General features: G+C 36.4%; 1 protein-coding gene across 9 annotated transcripts in view; it reads right to left on the reverse strand.

The window, feature by feature from the left end:
- SLC4A10 (solute carrier family 4 member 10) overlaps positions 1 to 21,204 on the reverse strand; it is a 148,762-nt gene that overhangs the window by 64,067 nt on the left and 63,491 nt on the right. For all 9 annotated transcript variants that reach the window (XR_002865979.2, XM_086898586.1, XM_086898587.1 and 6 more), the window contains 3 exons: positions 15,781 to 15,927; positions 6,606 to 6,744; positions 1,094 to 1,254 (listed from right to left, as the gene is read on the reverse strand). Coding sequence is in view for 8 of the 9 variants with exons in the window: in XM_086898586.1 (XP_086754712.1) it covers positions 1,094 to 1,254; positions 6,606 to 6,744; positions 15,781 to 15,927 (447 nt within the window). In the remaining variant the exon portion in view is untranslated. The remainder of the gene's footprint in view (positions 1 to 1,093; positions 1,255 to 6,605; positions 6,745 to 15,780; positions 15,928 to 21,204) is intronic.

A 21,204-nucleotide genomic window follows, 5' to 3' on the forward strand; every position in this document is an offset into this window, starting at 1 on the left:
CTTTTATCATTATCAATACAAACTTTTGAAGGTCTGATTCAGACTGTGAGTCATGGAAGAATCAGATCTCAGCACAGAGTGGAAACCCACACAAGTTTCTGTGTGTGTTGTATTAATAATATCTTGCATCAGTTTGACATAAACAATAAATACAAAAAGTAAATACTAAATGCAGCTACCACTTTCTGAGCCAATTTTAATTCCACTGTTAAATACAGCCCACCAAACAATATCTCGCCTATTATTTAAATAAGTAAAAAAAATTTTATATGTGACTCACATAGATTGATATATTATCCATAAAGCAGCTTTCTTGATAATCTTGAGTATTAGAAAATTTTATTGCTTTGTCTTTTGTATCTTTCCTAAACTAGTTACAGTCTTCAAGGGAAACACCAGGAAAGCAGGAAATGGCATTTAGTCTCAATTTCACTTTTGGGAGAGAAGACTTGTCCATTATGTTTAGCCTTGCTTAGAAACTCGCACAAGCTGTAGAATGCACATCCCAAATAAACTTTTAATGGCAAAAAATGCACTCAACTTCATCTTAAGAAGTTAATGTACCTAAAATTTCTCTTAAAAGCTTACACTATATCATTACTTCTGATTTCATTCTCAATTCAGAGACATGTCTGTTTCCATGTAACTTAATTGCAATAAATACTATTTATATATAGTATTTATATTAAAATACTATGTTTTGGAGCGATTTTTTTAAGCTAGATTGCCTGCAATTAGCATAGCAGTAGATTAAGTTTGTGAAAGTTAGCACACGCCTCATTCACGTGAGGCAGCATGGCAGGAGCAGAGAACATGCCAGCTCTAATTAAGTCTAACCAAACTGTCCTCTTTCCTCCATTTGAATTTTCTTCCTTTTTCAAAAATTGATTCTTAAAGCAGCAAATTCTACATAAAAAATATAAATAGAATATTTACTAACTGTGCCAGACATTAATTTCTTTACTAGTACATTGAAAAAACATTTCCTAGGAGTTTCTAAACTGAACTGATTATTATGCAATAACTTTCTTGGTAAGCATTTAGTTTTTATTAAATAATTTTCATAACCAATAAATGAAACATCAGTACATACCTGCAATTTCTTCTATGGAGTTAGCTCTCATGTCCAAAAGAACTGTGCCATTCAGGATGCAGCTCCTCAGCTCAAACAAGCTATGAAGTGACAGTGTGGCAACGTAGGGTTTGCTCCACCTCTCTCCACCATCCTCTACATCTTCTTCAAACTTCAACCACCTATACAAACATCAATTTTATAACTCTATTGTGCACAAGAAGTGAAAAATTAATTACTTCTGTGGATGCTGAAAGTACAGACACAGATGTTACACATGTCTTTAGATTTCACTTTATTCTTTCTTTTTAGAAAATACGAGAAACTCCCCGTGCCTACTTCTTTCCATATAATACTGTATTATACCATTTTTGAGGATAAGTTCTGACCACAGAGATGAAGAGGGAAATATATTAGTAATTATCTTTGTACTTGAGAAGAACTTTGACTAATTCTTTGGCATACAATGATATTTCTGTGATAGAATAACAAGTTGTATGAAAAGGAATCTGGAGAAACTTCAGTAAAGTAGAAGGATATATGAAAGTGGCATGAAAGGGTCAAGTCTTTTGTTACCATCCAGCCAGATGAGCTTGCTTGAGACTGAATGCTCTACTGATAAATACTGCACTTAAAAAGTTAAAAGAATATTAAACAAACAAACAAAAATCTGAGAAGTCACCCAGGGACTGTGTCTGCGTGGGGCCCTGCAACCCACCAGCTTGGCAAAGTTTGAACAGCTGCAGCCACAGCACACAGCTGTGTCACTTGACTCAACAGCACTCAGAGATTTTATACTGACATGGCAACACAGAAGTCAAGCAGAGCCTCACACCTGGGCAGTATCATCACACTTACTTCCAGACAGCAGGGAAATGTAAAGCCTCAAGACCTCTAAAGCTGAGGAGTTTCCAGTTTTACGAAGCCTCACAGCCCAGCAAAGCAGCTAGCGCAGCTGTCCTATTCCTGGGCCACCTGTCTAGCTCTGTTCCTGCTTGAAAATATGCAAGTGTACCCATATTGTATACCCTTTTCCCCTTTCAGTCCTTGTGTACCAAGTTTTTCCCCTTTTGCTGCCATCCTGCAAGCAGCCACCACTTCACTGACCCACTCATCATCAGCATATCTGCTCCCTTCCTGATGTATCCCATTTCTTGGAACTATCCCAACTGCCTTCTAATTATTTTCTCATTATTTATACAGACAATTTGCCTCTGCTCCTTGAGTCCTTCAAAATCTCCAGTCTCCTGTGTCTAGCCCTCTCCTCCTCTTTGTATCTAAATATTTTCCCTCCATTTCCTCTGTGAGGAAACTGGCCAGTTTCTGTACTTCGTCTTTGCCCACAAGAACTCTTTCCTCTTCATCAGACCTTCATCAGGCTTCCTTTGTTGCACTCTCTTTTCTCTTCCCAGCCCATCCCCTTCACCTTCACATTCCTCCAGAGAAGCAGCAAGGAGAACACAGCACTAAAATTTGCTTCCACAAAGCCCAACCATGAAATTAAATTTGCATATGCAAATGAGATTTTCCAGATAAATTTTCAAAGCCACATCCAAACGGACATCAAACACAATTTTACACAATCCTCCCCACCAAATTCAAAGTGATAATTGTAAAGGGAGGCCTACAACAGCTCAGGAAAGTTATCAAGAAGGATGTGAGAAGGAAAAATAGCTCTTCAATTTTTTTCATGTTGAAGTTACACTTGAACTCCCTAAGAAGAGGCTGTTCCTGTCTAACTCACGGCACTCTTGTTTCCAAGCTGAAAAATGTGCAATACCAATCTGTATCCACAACATCACAAATATAGTGCATTTATTGTCCTGTTTAAACCACTGTCTCCCAAGATTCTGCAAAATACCTCCATTTTCATGCATGTTTCTAATCTCTTTAGGAGATTCACAAGATTTTTATAATTGAGTAGTCTTAATTATTTCTGTTATTATGTATTATTATTAGTGTTATTTTATCTTATTTCTGATATTATATTGTGCTTAGCTTGTTATATGTTATATGCTGATTCAGAAAAAAAGATTAAAAATCATGCCTCACCATACTAAAAGCAATGATCCAAGCACAGAGCCTTACAAAATATCATCAGAAACCTCATGCTGTCATTATTTTCTGTTCATGTAAGTCAGTCTTCAACATTGCTTATCTGATTATGCTGCTGCAGTCTGTCCCTGATATTACCTAATTTAAATCTACTGACCAGTTGTAAACAGATTTTATAAGAGCAATAAAAGACAACCATGTTCTTAAAAGTCTAAGACAGGTGACTGGACAGAGGCAGGCTTATTATCAGAGCCTGTAACTAAGGATACAGAGAAGTCTAAATCATGAAAACAGCTTCAATTAGTGTCAGACTTTAATGCTCACACATTGGTGCATAAAAATCCATAGGAAACTATTGCTACTGCTTAAGTAATTATACTTGTCATTGTGATTGTCTGGGTTTCCATGAACTGGAATAGTATAATTGTATGGGTTGTACCTCATTTCTTACTGTTGCAGAAACTTAGGTGTTTAAATACATTATTGTACATTGTTACTCAATGAGCCAACAGGCCAGGACATGGAACTAAATCATATCCAACTGACAGCATTCTATTTTTGGAATAAATGTCTATTTTGATTTTAACAAGCATATCGTAAGTTTACTAATTTCATCAAGGGAACATCATGTTACTGTTTATCACCTTTTATCTTTTCAGAAATATTCCTGTTATGTCAGATAATCCTTATTTAATATATCAAATGAGAAACAGTAGCAGAAAACATAAAACAATTCCAGTCTTATGCAGAGTCTTTCAATTCTGTGTTCAGTGGTTTTAAAAAGCATAATACTATTTGATCAATCCCCTGAATTAATGTGCAAGACTTCATGACAGAAATGGCTTTGAAATCCAAATTCAGGCATAGATCCCAGTTGCCAATTTTGTACTCATTTTAGTTTCTCAAAGACAAATTTAAATATATTTACTTTTGCAGTTTAACCCCTTAAATTGGTATGATTGAAAGATGAAAGCCTTCCATAATTTCTTGGGAAACACCATTGACCCCTATTTGAGCTCATGTCACACGTATCCCATGTGACAGGAACATATCTGGAGTTATGTCTGGTTGCACAGAAGAGCACTTTGATTCTTAGGGCTTTCTTTTACTGGTTAAGTCAGGTGTAGGTCTATCAATCACATAGTTTAGTTCTGATAGAATGCTTGCTAGAAAAAAATATGCAAACAAGAATTTCAGCCAGGTATTACTGTAGGAAAATTACTCAGGCTCGTGTGTGTACATACAACTTATGTATATGTCCTAGCTTCTAAAGCCATCTTCATCACTTTCTCAGGCAGAAATAAAAGAGTGCACATGCTTCATGTCAGACACAGTTACTGCATTTTCTGCACCATATGAAGTGGGTGACTTGTACTTTATCTGTTTTGTGGTGTGGTATGTCTGCAGCAGAGGGGTGGAGTATGTACTCACACCCTGCTCAACAGTCAATGGTTTTAATAATGTAATCTTTCAATTTGTATAAATTTCCACATGAGCTTGTGCCTGCCCACATCGATTTGAAAACCAACCAAAGAATGAACACAAGCATGTCAGGAACAAAGCAGGAGTGAGAAACCTGTGTTTCTTGTGACCCAGTTTCTTTGGAAGAAAGTTTTGATCCAGGGAAAATGCACTGCACCTCCTAACTTTCCCTAACCCATCCATTTTCTAGTCACTACTAACAATTTACTTTCTAAACTATGAACATGAGTTTCTTTTCCTAACTGTGCATTAAAATTTAAGCTTAAGCACTTTCCTTCTGGTTCCAAGGAAATTATTGCACCCTCTCATTTGCACAGAAAAGCACTTTGAATTTTATTGTCATTTTGAATTTGGTAATTTCCTTGCCATCTCCTCCTTTTCTAATCAGTCACCCCATATCAAATGCAGTCTGAAATTTTGAGATCCAAATTTAAAAGGATCATTTATCTTGACCAGTTCTTTCCACACAGCAGCCACACTCTTCCCTTGTTTTCACCTTACTGCTAAAGCTAAATGAAAAAAATTTTACTATTAGCTATTACATCACTCTTGTATTTTCTGAGCTCCAAAATGTAGTTTTCTTGGCTGTTTTTCTCCTGCCCTTTTTCAGCAATCTCATCTTGTTCCTATTAAACATTTTTAATTCTTCATTTCACAAACAACAATTGAGAAGGCTGTACATATGGACAGATCAACTGAAACAGAAATTTATTTTACCTACTTCATTTGAATTCCATATTCATCAGAACCACTTGCTAACAGAAATTGTTATAATTTTCAGAAACACAATTCTTTGATAATTTGCAAAGAGATTTTTTTTTTTAAGTTGAACTAAAGAAGTTGCTATTCCACTGCTTAAAAATAACATAACACACCATGATTTTTACTTTTTCATTTCTACAGAAGTTCATATCCCTCCTAGAGAGGTTCTATGTATTCCTAATCAGTATGAGAACATTGCAGATTATTACCTTGATTAGATATTCTCTCTCTGAATATTAATAAGATTATTTAGGAACACTACTGCATTCCTTTTGCAGCACAATCCCCATATGAGAATTTTCTACACATAAAAATCTATATTTAGCATCTCTCTATGCTGCCTATAAGCAGATAATGGAAGGTCATAGAAAATTTTTTGGCCCTCTGGGAAATCAGAAATTTGCAGCAAAATTAGACTACCAGCCATGTTCATGTCAGACAGTCCCATATATATTTGGCCAAAATCCTTCCAGAAATTTTGCAATTTATATTCTACCAAATATATATTAAACAGACTTTTGGGCACCATTGAGGGAGACTGTCAACAACTGGCAGGGAGAGAAAGAACCAAGGTTTCAAGATGACAAATAAAGCAAAGATTTCTGTAAAATGAAAATTCTTAATGAACTAAGGAAATCATCTCCCATTTCAATGCTCAAATAAAAAAATATACAATTAAAAGAAAAATTCTGTACCAGCTTTTTTTTTTTCAGATCAGAAATGCAATCTAAAATCTTTCCCACTAATTTTGCAGAAATAAAATAATCCAACACTGAATACTCATTCTCAAAATAAACTGTTCATAGACTTAGAATACGTAAAAGTTCTATTGCTCCAAAAGTAATCTCATTCCTTGCTTTAACCTTTTTATAATGGTACCCTTAGCAGTTTCCCCAGGATTCAAACAAAATATGAAGTTTGAAAGATTCTTTAAATTAGAAGATAAAATATGAATTTACCCAATAATTTTTAGTTCACAAATATTGTATATTTACATTCTTTTTTTTCAATTGGTATTCAATCTGACCTATATTCATAAATACAGATGAAAACATCTGGCTCTGGGAAACAACAAATGCTGTTGTAATACTAGTAGTATAAGCATTAAAATTATGGTTTTATTTCAGATTTATAACCAAAATCTTTCCCTGAGCTTGCCACAGCTTTGAAATCATACCTCAGTTCATCAGCAACCAATACCTACAGATAATTTTTAAGTTACGGGAACACTCACCTTGCTGTCTCCCTCCACTCTGCATCCTCTCCTTCACGCCAACAGATTTCATCAAGCTCAGTAAAGAGATCATGAGGAATGTGTTCCTCATCATCATCTTCTGTTCCAAGAATAAACTGCACCCTTTGTGATGGGGTATCTGGAGAAAAATAAAAATATCAAGTCCAAGACACCAATATTTTTGCCCTGAGTGAACAAATTTTATGAGATTATCCAGATGTTTTCATGCATATTACTTACTGCTGCACAAAAAAAATTACAGCTCTGCTGTAAGAACATTCATTTACACACAAACACATTCAGATTGAGATCTCTTCATTTACTGTAGCTGTCAAGTCCACTTTTTAAAAAACTCCTCCAAGATATAACCTGATGTATATAGGAACAGGGTCTATTGGAAGCTGGAATGGTACCTCCCAGACAAAAAAAAAAAAAAAAACAAACCACCAAAAAAACCACAGAAAGCAGCACAGATAAAGCTGATAAAAGTCTTTTACTCCACTGTTAGGAAAAACCACTTGGCCACTTCCTAAGCCTACATCTGCAGACCCATTTCAGATCACAAAACTGGAATACTAAATGTGAAATCTTTTCTGTAGGAGAAGGAAACCAAATGAAACCTGCCTAATATGAATATGCAATTGCAGACTTGACCCTTGCCCCTTTGTTAACTCTTTCTACTTGGCTGGGCTGCTTGAGATATACTTCTTAATCTGTCCCAGCCTCCTCATTTTATTCTTGCTGTCTCTGTCTTCTCTTTCAATACTGTTACTGACTCATTTTCTTCATAACCTTTCAGCACAGACAGCTAAATATATTTTTGAAGATATACTATTATTTTTTTCACTCAAAAATTTCACAGAATTCACAGACCATCTTAAAGTACATGTGTATTCAATGTTCATAGCTCAAGTGCTGTATTAAAAAAATCCTATATCCAATTTGCTTATTTAAATGCAAATCTCAAATGAACAGACTCTGATGAAATGTAGTTTCCCTGGCAATACATAGCTGCTTTTTCTGCTAATGTATTTTAGATTTTCAAAAGGAACCAAAAGTCCTTTGTGAGAGCTGAGAGAGGCCAGGCTGGCAGTCAACTGAAAAACTGATTATCCAGCAGAAGAGCTCAGTGACTCCTTGAACATTGTCTAAATGAAGTTCAGTTCTACAACATATTTGTAAGACAAGCTATTCCATCTAACAGCAAAGAGCATCACTGCACAGGATCCTCAAGCTCTTTGAATTTTGGAAAGAAATGAGATGACACACCCATTGAATGCTAATTAAAGAGAAAACACAGCTCTGATCCAAATGAATTAAATGGGCCACTGACACAGAAAATTAAATTCAGCAATAGAAATACCTTTTTGATAGCAGCACTAAACTTGCTATAGCAACGAAACACAATACATGATAGTTTTCACTTGAGGTCTATTTGCTTAAAAAGAGTGTACAGATACAGAATAAAAGTAAAGCCTTTTTACTCCTTTTACTCCTTCACAAAGCAAGGAAATTAAACCCAAGGAGAAGTACAGGAGAGAAAGAAGAGAGATATGGACTCGGGTAGTACAAAGCATCAGAGGATGGAACTGCAGGGGGTACAGCTACAGGAATTACTTTTGGTGACTCACTGAAGAACAGCAAGAAGCTCCTCCACTTTACCCTGTCTTTGCTTTCTCTTCTCTCTCTATTTAGGACTCTATTTAGTCCTCTTTTTTCCTTAAAACCATTCTACTTTTTTTTTAATCTGAGACTAGAAAATACATTCTAGTTAAGATGCATGCAACTTCTTAAGACTAATTTCCAGGATGAAATTCAATGAGATATGAACTTAAAAAGGATTAGGGCATATGCCTACAAACAGAACATGGAAAACAAGTTACTTTGGTAGAGAGCTGGACTTAGCTAGAATCTGAGAAACAGCATTGCCAGGAACATCCTGCACTCTTGATAAAACCAACACTAGAAGCAATCTTGATAAAATCAGCACTAGAACTGATTTACAGCAACTGCTACTGTTAAGTAATAAATGAGCAGTGCTGTAGAGCAGAGCTGCAGCTTTGTGACAGCTATGATCCTCATGCAAATACATGCTTTCAGCGTGGGAAGGAAAGCAGAGGATCAGAAATCTTGAAGTCAGGTGAGTAGTAACAAGGAATCACCTCACTGCAGTAATTTGCTCTTCCTGGGTCTTCTGTGTAACGAGCTACTTGACTGACAAGAGTGAATCAGAATCTTTTAGGTTGAAAAGACATCTAACATCATCAGGTCCAACTGCTAACCAAGCACTGCCAAGTCCACCACCAAACCACACCCCTAAGCACCACATTTAAAGAAATGACGAAATATGCACTAAATTAACTTCTTCTTTGTTAACAGAGAAGTAAAAAAACCTGCTGGATTCTGTCTTTCTTTACTGCTGTGATTTCTATTGGTATTTGAAACGTGCAAGTCACAGCTCCATCTTCAGACAATGAGCTGGAAGATGAAAAAAAAAAAGTTATCATTTGCTTTATGGTACAATAATTTTATTTCAAGGACAAGACCCTACAAGATGTAAACAATAGGAAAATTATAATTAAACCACCAGATATGTTGGTTCCACTTATAAAACTGAATTAACAGGAGTTTTCATGAGCAATGCCAGATAGATTTGGCTCATATTCATAGGAGCTATAAATACCAAATATGTCATTAATATGTTATATAGAAAATTAGTAATATGTGATTCAAAATCAGTATGGAAGAATACTTCAATTGCTGACTGTCAAACTGTGATAACTTAATCCTCAGTGCAGAAGCATAATATTTGCAAACTAGGACACAATGTTTTCTGTATTCTAGGCAAACAGAAATTGGCTTGAATATTATTTTTGTCTACCCCTACTTTAAGTAGCACAGCCAGAAAAAAAAAACTTCATACTATTATTGCTGTTTCTAAAAAGTAATAAAAACAATCTAGATTAATCGTTTTAAAAAAATGAGTGAGACTAATCTGTTACAATAGTATTTCTATCACTGTAGTTGTTTTATATCAACTATATAAATATAGTTTATATATTATTTGTAGTCAGAGTTATCAGAAGCAATATGAATTTAAAGTTTCACAATAAGTAGCTGATGACTCTCCCAGGCATCCAGTCCACCACCAGATCAGGAAATCCTCTGCAACCAGTTAGAACTAGGTAAAAAGGCTGGTACACAACAGGGACAGGGGTACCATCAACCAGCACTCCTACTTGGCTAATGAACAGTCTCAGTCAGGAAAATTGAAGTACCTTTGTGTTTGCTGTGGCTCCCCTCTGTTTTATCCCTGGCTTTCTCTGGGCTTGTGCTCATTTGATACGTGCAGAGCTTGCATCCAAACTACCTCCGATACCTCAAATTCATTTCATGCTTGCAAATTCTGAGTATTCCACACTTAAAAATCTGGCTAATTCCACTGGTCTAATAAAAGGGTAAAAATGAAGATTTGGTGGTTAAGCTACTGCTGAACACACAAATTCAAAGTGGGACTCAGTGTTGCAGAAAGGGAGTGACCCTGCAGAAACCTGACATATTGATCTATATTATGACACCTTGTAAAGTCAACAGCATCGCTAAAACAAATGCAAGATGTGGGCATAGACATCCCAAAACAGCAAATTTAAAAGCCAGAATTTCTAATAACCTAATTCCCAGAGGGAAACATGAAGAGCTGCTCCCTGGAACAGTGCTGAGTGTCAAATAGTGTCCCACAACACATTCCCACCTGGCAAAACACAAATAGAAAGGAATCATAATTGGCATTTCCCCCATCTAAAACATCCCCAAGTGCAACCACAACTCTGGGTCAGGGCTGCTCCCTCTTGCCTAAGGGAACAAGGTAAAATCAAGACTTGGTCTGGGGTAACAATGGAGGATCACTCTCAGTCCCTTCACATAAATTCAGGCCGACATTCTGTTCCACTATACCAGTCAGAGTAATCCACATCATTTCAGACAAATATTCATAATCCTCCTGCTTGCACTCACCAGAGAAGTGGTGGATGGGGACTCTCCCCTATCCTCATTCCTTTGTAGACTGGACCCTGTCCTCAGCAATCAGTAAAGATAAGGACCGCATTTTTTTTTTTTCCATTAGAAAACTTAGTAAAAGTTAAAACTAAATTTACATTACTAAAGCTCACATAAAATAGAAAACAATCATACAGTACACTTCTGAAAATCTCTTCACAGACCTTAGAAATCACAGGTTGGGCTGGGAGAAAGTATCCCTTTGGTTATTCTCTGGCACTTGATCCCTATAGCTACAATCTGCTTCAAGAAATTATCCCAGCATTTTCTTGACATGAATTATTTCCATCAACCCAGGGCTATGACAAATAATCATATCTTTTGGATTTGACAATATGGACAATTCCCAAGCTTTAACTCTCTTCTTTTTGCTAGATTCTTAAAACTGCAGTTATGATACATTATTTTAATCCAGATTTGCAGCAATCTGTTCCACAGCTGCCCAGAAATTCAAATTTCCAAGTTCATCCTTCATCATACAAGCCTATAGTTAAGAATAGGTGAATTCTCTTAACAGCCACATTCTTTACAAATAATTAATTTTACCCTGCCAATATCCCTTCAGCACTTGAGATTAGGTACCAAATATATCCAGTTGAGTCTTTTCAATTTACTTCCTTCAGTTCTTATACCAGCCAAGAGAAGCCTTGGTTCTACTAACCAAGAACAGCTTTGCAATTCACTGCATTTTTTCCTGCATTACCTTCAGAGAGTCTTTCCTGAGCCGTGTGCTCTCCTGTGTCAGGCTCACCTCCAGGGCTGCTCTGCTTGCCTTACCACATCCAGTATCATGAATTACAAATTTAAGCCTCTTTAAAACCAGGGATTACTAAATCCAGATTTCTTAAAAGAACAAACCAAACCTTCCACAGCATTCAGTAGTGCCTAGTCATGCAGGACACACATGAGGCTGTAATCAAACCGCAGCTCTCACAGCTCTGTTCACTTTAACCCTCAACAAAATCTGTCCTTAAAGACACCCTGTTCAGAGCCAAACTCTTCCTATTCCACCATTTTAAAACAGCTACTTAAATATCTTTAACTGATGAATACCAAAAAGCTGTTTCATTGGTTACAGGCAAACAACAGGCATCAAAAAAGCCACAGAAAACTGCCACTAAAATCCACATGCACACAAGCAAGTGCAACCCCACCAACCAAAGGGAAATCCTCACCAGGCTTTCAGTGCCACCACGACCCACGGCACTGATGGAGCCTGGTGGCCCTGCAGCTCACAGGGGCTGGCACCCATTGCCCTCACAAGCAGCACCACGGAGATGCCCCAGGCTAGAAACAGCTTTTTTTTTTTTATCAAATTAGTTTTAATTTGCATCAATTCCCTAATTTAATTCACAAAGCAGTCACAATACTTTACCCCACAAGGAAAACTGTGGAGAAGGAGAGCCTAAGGCTGAAATGAAATTGGGGCTTTAATTACAACAGCAGCACTTCAGCTGAGAACAGTAAACCTCTCCAGTAAAACAAATAGTACTACTGCACTTTTAACTAGACTGGAAAAATTCACTGAATTTCTCCTGCTCTCCAAAAAGACGAAACTTAAGCAACAAGACAGTGAAAACCTAGGCCATTGAAATCACTTAGCTTACATTTTTTACTACCCAAAAAAGCCTCCCAATGAGCAAACCATTTAATTTGCAAGTTGTGCATTTTACAGGAAATTCATTATGGCAAAATGGAAACACCTTTTACAACCTCATCTCATTAAGAGGCAACAGGCAGGGAGAATCAGGTGTAGGGAAAATAAAACCCAAACCTGAGTGATGAACCTGTGCCCCTAAATAACAAGACTCTCATTCTACTAAGTACATATTTTGCATATTATTTGCCTAATTTGGAGTTATCTCTGAATCTGTACACTAAGAACATTTGGGTTATTTTTGAAAAGTGACAGTAGGAGATTAAAAAAAAAAAAATTTATGAGCTGATGTCAGAATGTTCTAAAAATTTTATTCGCTACAGAAACCTTCCCAGAAAGTAGCTGGTACAGCTTTCCCAGACAGGACTCAAAGGGATCACCAGGAAGCTTCCCCTGTTGTCATTACACTGACTAGAGGTTTTCTACTCATGCTGATACACAGAAAACACTTAAAGAAATTGTTTTTCACTAGACAGGACCCTGGTGGAACCACTCCTCATCGGGGTCCACACAGCCCCACAGCACAAGGTGCCCTGCACAGGCCTCTGGAACAGTGATGGCAGAGCAAGATCTGCACAGAAAAAGTTATAAATTATACAGTTATTGATTATGACAAAAAAATAATACTTTATCCCATGCTGAATTAACTGAGCAGTGTGGAGCACTTCATGTCTGAATATTTCAGGTCTTTACTTGTTCCAGAATCTCTATTATTCAGTTGTTGGATCTTTTGCTTTTATTATATCTCCTTTCATACTTCACTGCTTCAAAACACTGCTAATTTATTCTCTTGTATCATAAAAATCCTTATGTATTTTTCTGACTTACTTCAAAGCACTGTTTTCTATCAGTTGGTCTCACAGTGCTTATTTTCTCCATCTTTTCTTCTTGCACCTGCTCATCAAAATGTTTTTTCTTTCCCCTCCTCCCTCACAGTTCCCAAGCATACAGCCTTTTACTATTTGGCAGAAATGCATTAAAAGTTGTCGATAGGAAGATGGAGCTAAGCATTTCTGCTTGTTTAATTAAATCAGAATGATTCAGAAATTAAGGGACTAGTTTGCATCTACTCTCAGGTAATGCAGTCCCTCATATTGAGTTACACATCAAAAAAAGGAAGTGCATTTGTCTTCCTTCGAGCTTCCTTTGATTCTGGTTACTGTTGGAAACTAAGTCATGGGGAAGAAGAGCTAAAAAGCTTATTGAGGCTTAGTAGGTTCAGATTTAGTGTGGGAAGTATCTGTTGCTCCCTCTGTGCAAATAAAGCATAGAAAAACTATGCCTATATTCTCTCTAAAGGCAAAGCTTCTCCACAGGCAGCACAACAAGCTGTCTGAAACTCCTGTAAGGAAAAACTATAGCAAAAGAAGGAGGTGGGTATAGACTACTATTAATCTATCTATTATTTTTATTGCCTGCCTTATATGTGCTTAACCTCACCATCACAGTAGCATTTTAAGATTTGTTTTCATTAGGCAAATCCCTTTCACTCTTGTCTGTAGAACACCACATTTCTGCCTGGATGGACAGATGTCAAAGCTCAAAATCTAGTTCACTGGCCAAACTTCCAGGAGTCAGATAGACAAAGGGAAAAACCCTCAAAATTTACTATTCAGATAATTATTCAGGGTGAAAAGACTGGATATTTCCAGATTTGCGGTTCTATTTTTGGATTATTTGAATTTCTATCAACCAAGCACTTTGAAGAATATCTTCAGCAGTCTAAGTCCAGAAAAGATTTCCATGTTTATGACCTGTAACTTGTCTGTCAAGTGACACCACTTACACACACCCTTTAACTGGTAGCTATAATACCTTTAAAACTGAAAATGTGACTTAAAAAACTGCAGCTCTGTAGTCATTTCTTGAGGTACACCAGAGGACGAGTGCAGTGAACATCAAGTTACAAATGCGCTTCAAAACTATCTTTTTTTCATATTACTGCAATTTCACCCTCAGAGATCCTTTGAACACAGGCTGATTTAGCTAACACAGAATTATGTTGAACGTATTTTATTGTACGCACAAATGTCAAAGAATATTAAGAACAGATTCAGCCAGTTAGTTTTTTGGGTTTTTTTTTTTAACTTTTGACATTAAGGAGGACACAAGCCTAGGTCTCCAGAAGTTGAAAGAACAGAGTGAAGTTCTCAGCCAAAATGTGTCACATACTGGCACTTAAATAAAACCAGATGACTCAACAGAAGACACTGTTTCATAGTTCAAGATATCTCACTTCTTGGCTAATGTAACTTTCAATTGTTTCTTTTTAATCTGACTTTATATGTATATATGCATATTCTTTTTGAAAACTGTTTTAATAATTTATGAACTTTGTTTTTTTCCAAGAAAATGGTTTCAATATTGTATTGGGTCTTTGTACATTTGAAATCCATTCCAGACAGAACCACCACAGCCAATTTTTTCTTCACTGTTCAGTCTTCAAAACATAACTTGTATCTGCTAAGTTTGAAAAAGTCTTGACTTTGTTTTACTCTCAATATAATAAACCATTGCACAAGATTTAAGAATTTCAAGCTCTAATCATCACCACTTGCAGTACACTTGCTCAAAAGCTTTCCACGTACATAACACAAACTTCTGATTAAAAGAAAGTCTTATAATTACTATTCTGTAACCTGAAATTACACTGGCACATTTCTCTAATGATTTAAAAACACACTAGCAAATTGTTTTCTACACACACACTTCCATTATATTTAAAACTCCACAGCCTTGGACATTTCATAGCATGCACTTTTTATTTTTGAACAGAACAAAACTTTGGCGTTTGGAGATAAAGCTTAACTAATTTATTAATGACTACCTTCTTCTCTTCTCTGTAATGTTTTCTAACTTAAAATTTTGAGAACTTTTGGAGTTATACTTCATATCAGGTTTGTTCACTAAAAGTAAAAAAACCCAAACTTTTCTTGTTACTGTTTCCCTGCTTTTTCCTCAAGTCCACAGTTAGCAGATTCAAGTTACAATGGCACATTTACAGTGTCATATTAGGAAAAAGGTAGACACAACCTAGGTCACGGTTTGAATCTGATAAAGCACTGCAGCTTCAGTAACATCAACATTACTACAAAACTAAATGTAAAGGACCACAACTCTTCTATGCTACATTTTAGGGGCAAATACTCCAGAGCCTGGCCTGAGGCAGCAGGTGCCATAGAGAACTTCCCCCCCAGTGGTGGCTGCAGTCTGTGAGAGCACTTAGGAACAGTCTCCCACAGTGCTCCTTCAGAGCTAGAAACTACTGAGCCTTCTCAGCTACAGACTGCCACTGGCTGCTGCCCGTCAGTGAATTTGTTCATGGGAATGAATCACCAGCAGAAGCTCTGGTGGATTCTCCAAAACCCTGCTGCTACTAATGTCCAAGTGGTAACAGGAGAGAGTATACGTAATCATGCTGACGTTTACTGAAGACATATCCAAAAATGAAATTTGTCTTACCAAAAGGAGGAGATTCTCTCCCATCTTCTAATCCTGAATCTCGCTCTCTGTCTCTCTTTCTGTGTTTATGCCCACGGTGCCGATGGCGTCGGTGACTTTTTCTTCCACCCAGTGGCACGTGAACCCCAATGAACAATGTTCGATGGCCTACAGGTAAAAAAAGGTACCTTTGAGAAAGGAGCTATGGCAACACAACAACAATGTAAGTAAACTTAATAGGATTAATGGTATAATTCTTATGATAACTTTGAAGTTATATAATATTGATTATTCTAATGTTAATAGTCATAACAGTATTGATTTGAATAATGATGATTAAGCATCACAGATACACAACCCCTTGATACAGGAAGAAATCCCAGTACTGAAGTCTTTATGATGCAGTGCCAGATATATTTTTTTTTTCCTTCAAAAAAATTTGCATACAAAATTTTTGTATGTGAACTTTCATTAAAGCCAGACAGGTGTTCTGTTAAATGTCTTCCAAAACAGTAATATGAAGAGACACATGGATCTCTTTGGATTGAACATTTGGTAAAGTTGCTGTTTGCTTTATGTGTACAAGAACTTTACCAAATTCATTCCTATTTATGAGCCAAACCTTGACAGAATTCTTGTGGGAAATTCACTGAATAAAAAAACAAAGAAAAAATATATATAAAAAAAAAACAATAAAATACATTGTAAACAATAGCAAAAAAATCCCTATACAACTTTACATGCTCACATCATAAATACATTGCTGGTATCTTAGGGTGCTTTCATTTCTTCTTTCTTCTTTTTTTAAATACATACGAAGGTATGTTTTGCATGCCTGCTGCCTTCAAGCCTGACGAATTTTATGTTGCTGATCAAGCCCACAATATTTAGCTCTCTTGCTATGTGAGTTAACAGGATCAGAGCACAGTAAAGCATTTAGAAGGGAGAGAGCACAGCAGAAATGTGCAGAAAGAACCACTAACCAGAACAAATGGGAAAGGAAACATGACTCACTACAGGCAGGTCTCCTACATTTACTCAGCAGAAAGACATAGTCCAGATTACTCATCTCAAATAGCATTATTTTCTCCTTGAAATGAACATAACACATCTCATGGATAATTGCTGCTTTGCTGCAATCATTCAGCAGTGTCAATCATCCGAAAAAGGTCAAGAACACTAAGCTAAGGTACTCTAAGCACGTGATCTCTAATCCCATGGAGACAGAAAACACAGCAAGGCAGCATGTGTCACAAAATATAAAAGAAATTCAACATTGACAGGGATTCTCTGCAGAGGAAGAGCCAAAAAGGCTGGAGAAAAGACTGGACACCACATTAGTTACTTCCTTAACTTTGATCCATGTAGAGGAGACTAGAAAGCAGAGACACCAATTTTTGAGAGACTTGTCTTGCAGAGTCAGGAGCTTTTCCTAAAACAAAGTCCACAAGTTGAAAAATATTTATTTATTTAACTATTAAATATGTCTTTCTTCTTGCTTATTACATTTAACCCAATAAATGGTTTTAAGTGCTGCCTTTTGTGTATTTCAAATGCATTGCAGTCAGTAGTGCATGGCACAAAGAAAAATTCATTAAAAAGATACTGAAGTACATGAGTAATGCACTACTTTTACATTTTCTTATCCCCCTTTTCAGACAGAAGAAAAAGCAAAATAACATTTTGAAAGGAATGGCTTACCCTTCCTAAGACTTTAGTAATTTCCAGAGGTGCAAATAGATTGCTTTTTTTAATTTAGTAATTTGGTACATTCCTGCTGATTTGTGATAGAAGTTGGCATGCTTAACCTAGTTTTCTCCTACGTCAATGATCAGATTGTACCTGCATCAGGAAATGCTGATTGAGACTCACATTTCAATTAATTTCCAGGGCTGAAACCAGTACTTGAGTCCAGACTGTTCTTTATTCAGTACACTGGGATACAGTGCCAGAACATTTATCTGTGTCTGAATGCCACAGCAATTTTCCTTATACAGACACAATCAGTTCACACTGAAAAAAAAATAAGAACCTGGAAACTGAAATAGACATCAGGAAAAAGCAAAGTGTATTTTACTCTACACTCAGTAGGTGTGAACCTACTGAGACCAGCAGAGTCCCACCTAGGCATAATTTCAATAAACACACAGAGGAAGGTAGGTGCTTGTAACCAGGTTCTGACAAACACGAAGAAAAGAAACTGACAGGGGAAAAGCAATAGCTTCCTACTGAATAATCATAGAGCAAAAAGCAAAAACTCTCAGAGTTAAGTAGTTCTGGTTTATTAAAAGATCAGAACTGTGGAGCAAAAAAGAGACCATCTGGGAACAAAAGAGTAATGAATTCTAAATTGCTGACAAAATGACAATGAATGAGAGAAGCAGCAAAAAAAGAAAGAGGAAATACAAAAGAAATCCAATTACTGCATTACCTTACTTCAAGTAACCTTTTCATGGTAGGTATTATGAACTAGAGCCCAGAATGTAAGGTACGTTTTCCTGTACAAATTGTCCAAGGCATTATAAAACCAGAGTTTCCAGAGAGCCCTCTAAGTTTGCCAAGACTAGAAAGTCAATCACAGACAGACCAGGGCAGATATTAGGAAAAGCTGACTAAAATTTCTAAAAAGAAAGGGCATCTCTAAGAGAGAAGTCAGGATCAACCAGGATATCCACTATCAAGGATATCCTTATAGATAATAAATGATACGGGCATTTCTTTCATTTATCTTTAAAAACTTTTTTGTGTCTTTTATTATTTACATCATTAGGATGTCAACTAAAAATGACTTAATATTGCTCAAATATTGTAAAATAATTCTGCTCTGCCATACATTTTCACAGCCCTTAGCTCAATTAGATCACAATTTCTCATTCTTGGCAAGGCTACAAAAACACTAAGTATGGGAAGTATGGGAAGTATGGGAAGTATGGGAAGTATGGGAAGTTGTAACAACTGAAGATTACATCAGGGTACAAACCACTGACATCAGGTACAACCTAACAACCATTCTCACCCAGAACTGGCATATGGTTTAAGAGGTAAGCATAACAGATTGCTCTCCCTACCAAAAGAAAATTGTTAAATTTGTTTTTTGTGTCTGTGTTAAAATTGTTTTTGGAAGAATGGGAGGCACTGGGACAAAAAAATATGTGCTCTTGGCATTCCATTAAAAATATCTTAATTCCAATAAATTAAGGGAAACATTTACAAATCCTTCCTCTCCATCTCCATTTGATATGTCACATCACTCAAATAATTGTAATGGGATTTCCAGAAGTAGCTAAGTTAAGTCATCAAGCACCATCAGCTATAATGGGTTGTGTGTTTTCAGAGCTGTAGAAATCCCACTACATTTCTTTTTCTTTTCATTTATTTAATGCATAAGATAGGTAGCTAGGATAGGCTTCTGGCTTTAAAGACCCAGAATGCCAGGTTCTGAAAATCATTTTTAGATGTTACTTCTGTCATTCTCAAGGGATATGCAAAAACAATTGCTATTCTGAGCCTGTTTTTTTTGATTATTAATTTGCTATTGGGTTCTTAAAATAAATTTAAAGTGTAAGGAATAATTTCTCCTTTGAAACACAGCAACCCAAAACAACACTTCTACTTAGATTTTATTCTTAGAAATGTCTCTGTCAAACGTATTCATATTAATAATGTATGTTTCATATCTGTCTTTTCTAGGGCAATGAATTCATACCTCCACAAACAGAAGACACAGCACAATACCTTTTTTCCTTCAAAAGTTTAGGGAAGATCCTAGTTTTTCCACATGCTTATATGCACTTTCATCTGTCTCAAAATTAATTATAATAAACAGGACTCCTTTTAAATATTTTATAATGTAATTTGGATTTAATGTAATCCTGTAAAAATTAAAAAGAATGCTTTCTAACAAGGGTTATTATTTCTTCAATCCTTAAATTCTTGAACTCAAGGAGTATTTTAATGTTTTGAAAGTAAACCACAAGCTTCTTATACTATAAATAAATACATATGAACTAATTTTGTATCCTAGGTTTTTTTCCCCAGTTATGTACAATTTGATTCAGAATAGTCTTTTATTAAAAACAATCTTTATACAATCTACCAGTGGATGCGTAGTTTTGTATAAAGGTCATTGCAGAGCAGATAAATTCAGCACATTGCAATTCTTTAAAGCTTTCACATTGTAAATAATCTTTGCATTTTACTGCATTTTCTCAGTGGATCTGTTTTTAAAAATTATTTTCTCCTAAATCCTAATAGTGGAGGTACTAATGCTTGTGTTCATGTTTCACTTTCCTAGCAGCACATCTGGAATAAATCAACATTTGAATTTAGAGTATGTTTTTGCAAGAACAAAGTCACAGTCTTTCTAAGATAAAATACTACTGATGCCAATGTAAGGTTAATATAAAAACTTAGGAAGACCAGATAAATCCTATGACTCATTGATATCTAAGCCAATTCTGACTTTTAAAATTGTAACATAAATTAAACACAGCATAAACCATGGAGAAGAGCCTCTTTCAGCATGGAAATTCTTTCAGGTCTCCATGTTGCACCAGGAATGTGGAACTCAAGTAGATACTTTAGAGCTTCTCAGTGAACCAGCCAAGTTGGTGGCAATCGTGTAAAAAAATGACTGTCCTGGATCTAATCATCCATGAGCACCAGATGCTCAGGGTACATGTGCTTGTGCTGTCTTCCACCTGGGTTTATCTGACTCTGCCTGAGGCACCTGCTGACACCAAGGCTTTCAAATCCCTGATCATAGGCATGGAGGGAAGGGGCAGATAAGGGAACAGATGGGTCTTGAAACACCTCCAGAAAGAGTAAAGGCAGGCTTCTGTGACCTCCTGAGGAAACACATTGCAAAGGCAAGATGCCTTGAGAGAGAATTCTCTGGCAGCAGTTCAAGCCAAGTCTCAGCTGACTGCTGACCTCAGCAGGACCACGGGGGTTTCGCCTCCCCTGGAAAATGCTCAGTGCCTTGAAGCCTCCTGTATGCATTGACAGCTAGAGTATATGAACCAAGTGAAATTTTTCATCCTCTCAAAAATGAACAGTGAGGTAGACAGAAACCATCACAGAAAACATCAGTCCATGCAGGGTTAAAAAAAATTGCCTTCCTCCTTACAGGAAAGAAAATTATTATGGTGAATTGTGTAGGAGTAGAGAGTACATGACTCATGATTCGTTATTGTAGTGCAGCAGGGAGGCAGAGATGGAGAAAAAGCAGAAAGGACAAAAGCAATCCTTCCTAAATCAACAGTTTCTGTGGTTATGGTTTGCCCAAAGCCCATTTTATCGCTTTTTTGCTGTGCCATAATTTGGAGGAACTGACAAGAAAACCACCAAAATATTTTTTAGATTATACATGTAATTTATATTCTAGGGTAGATTTTAACAGAAATTATATAGGAAAAAAAAGATAAAAACAATATCCCTGACCCA

Source organism: Cyanistes caeruleus, chromosome 7, assembly GCF_971803275.1.
Source record: "Cyanistes caeruleus chromosome 7, bCyaCae1.hap1.1, whole genome shotgun sequence".
In the NCBI taxonomy this organism is placed as follows: domain Eukaryota; kingdom Metazoa; phylum Chordata; class Aves; order Passeriformes; family Paridae; genus Cyanistes; species Cyanistes caeruleus.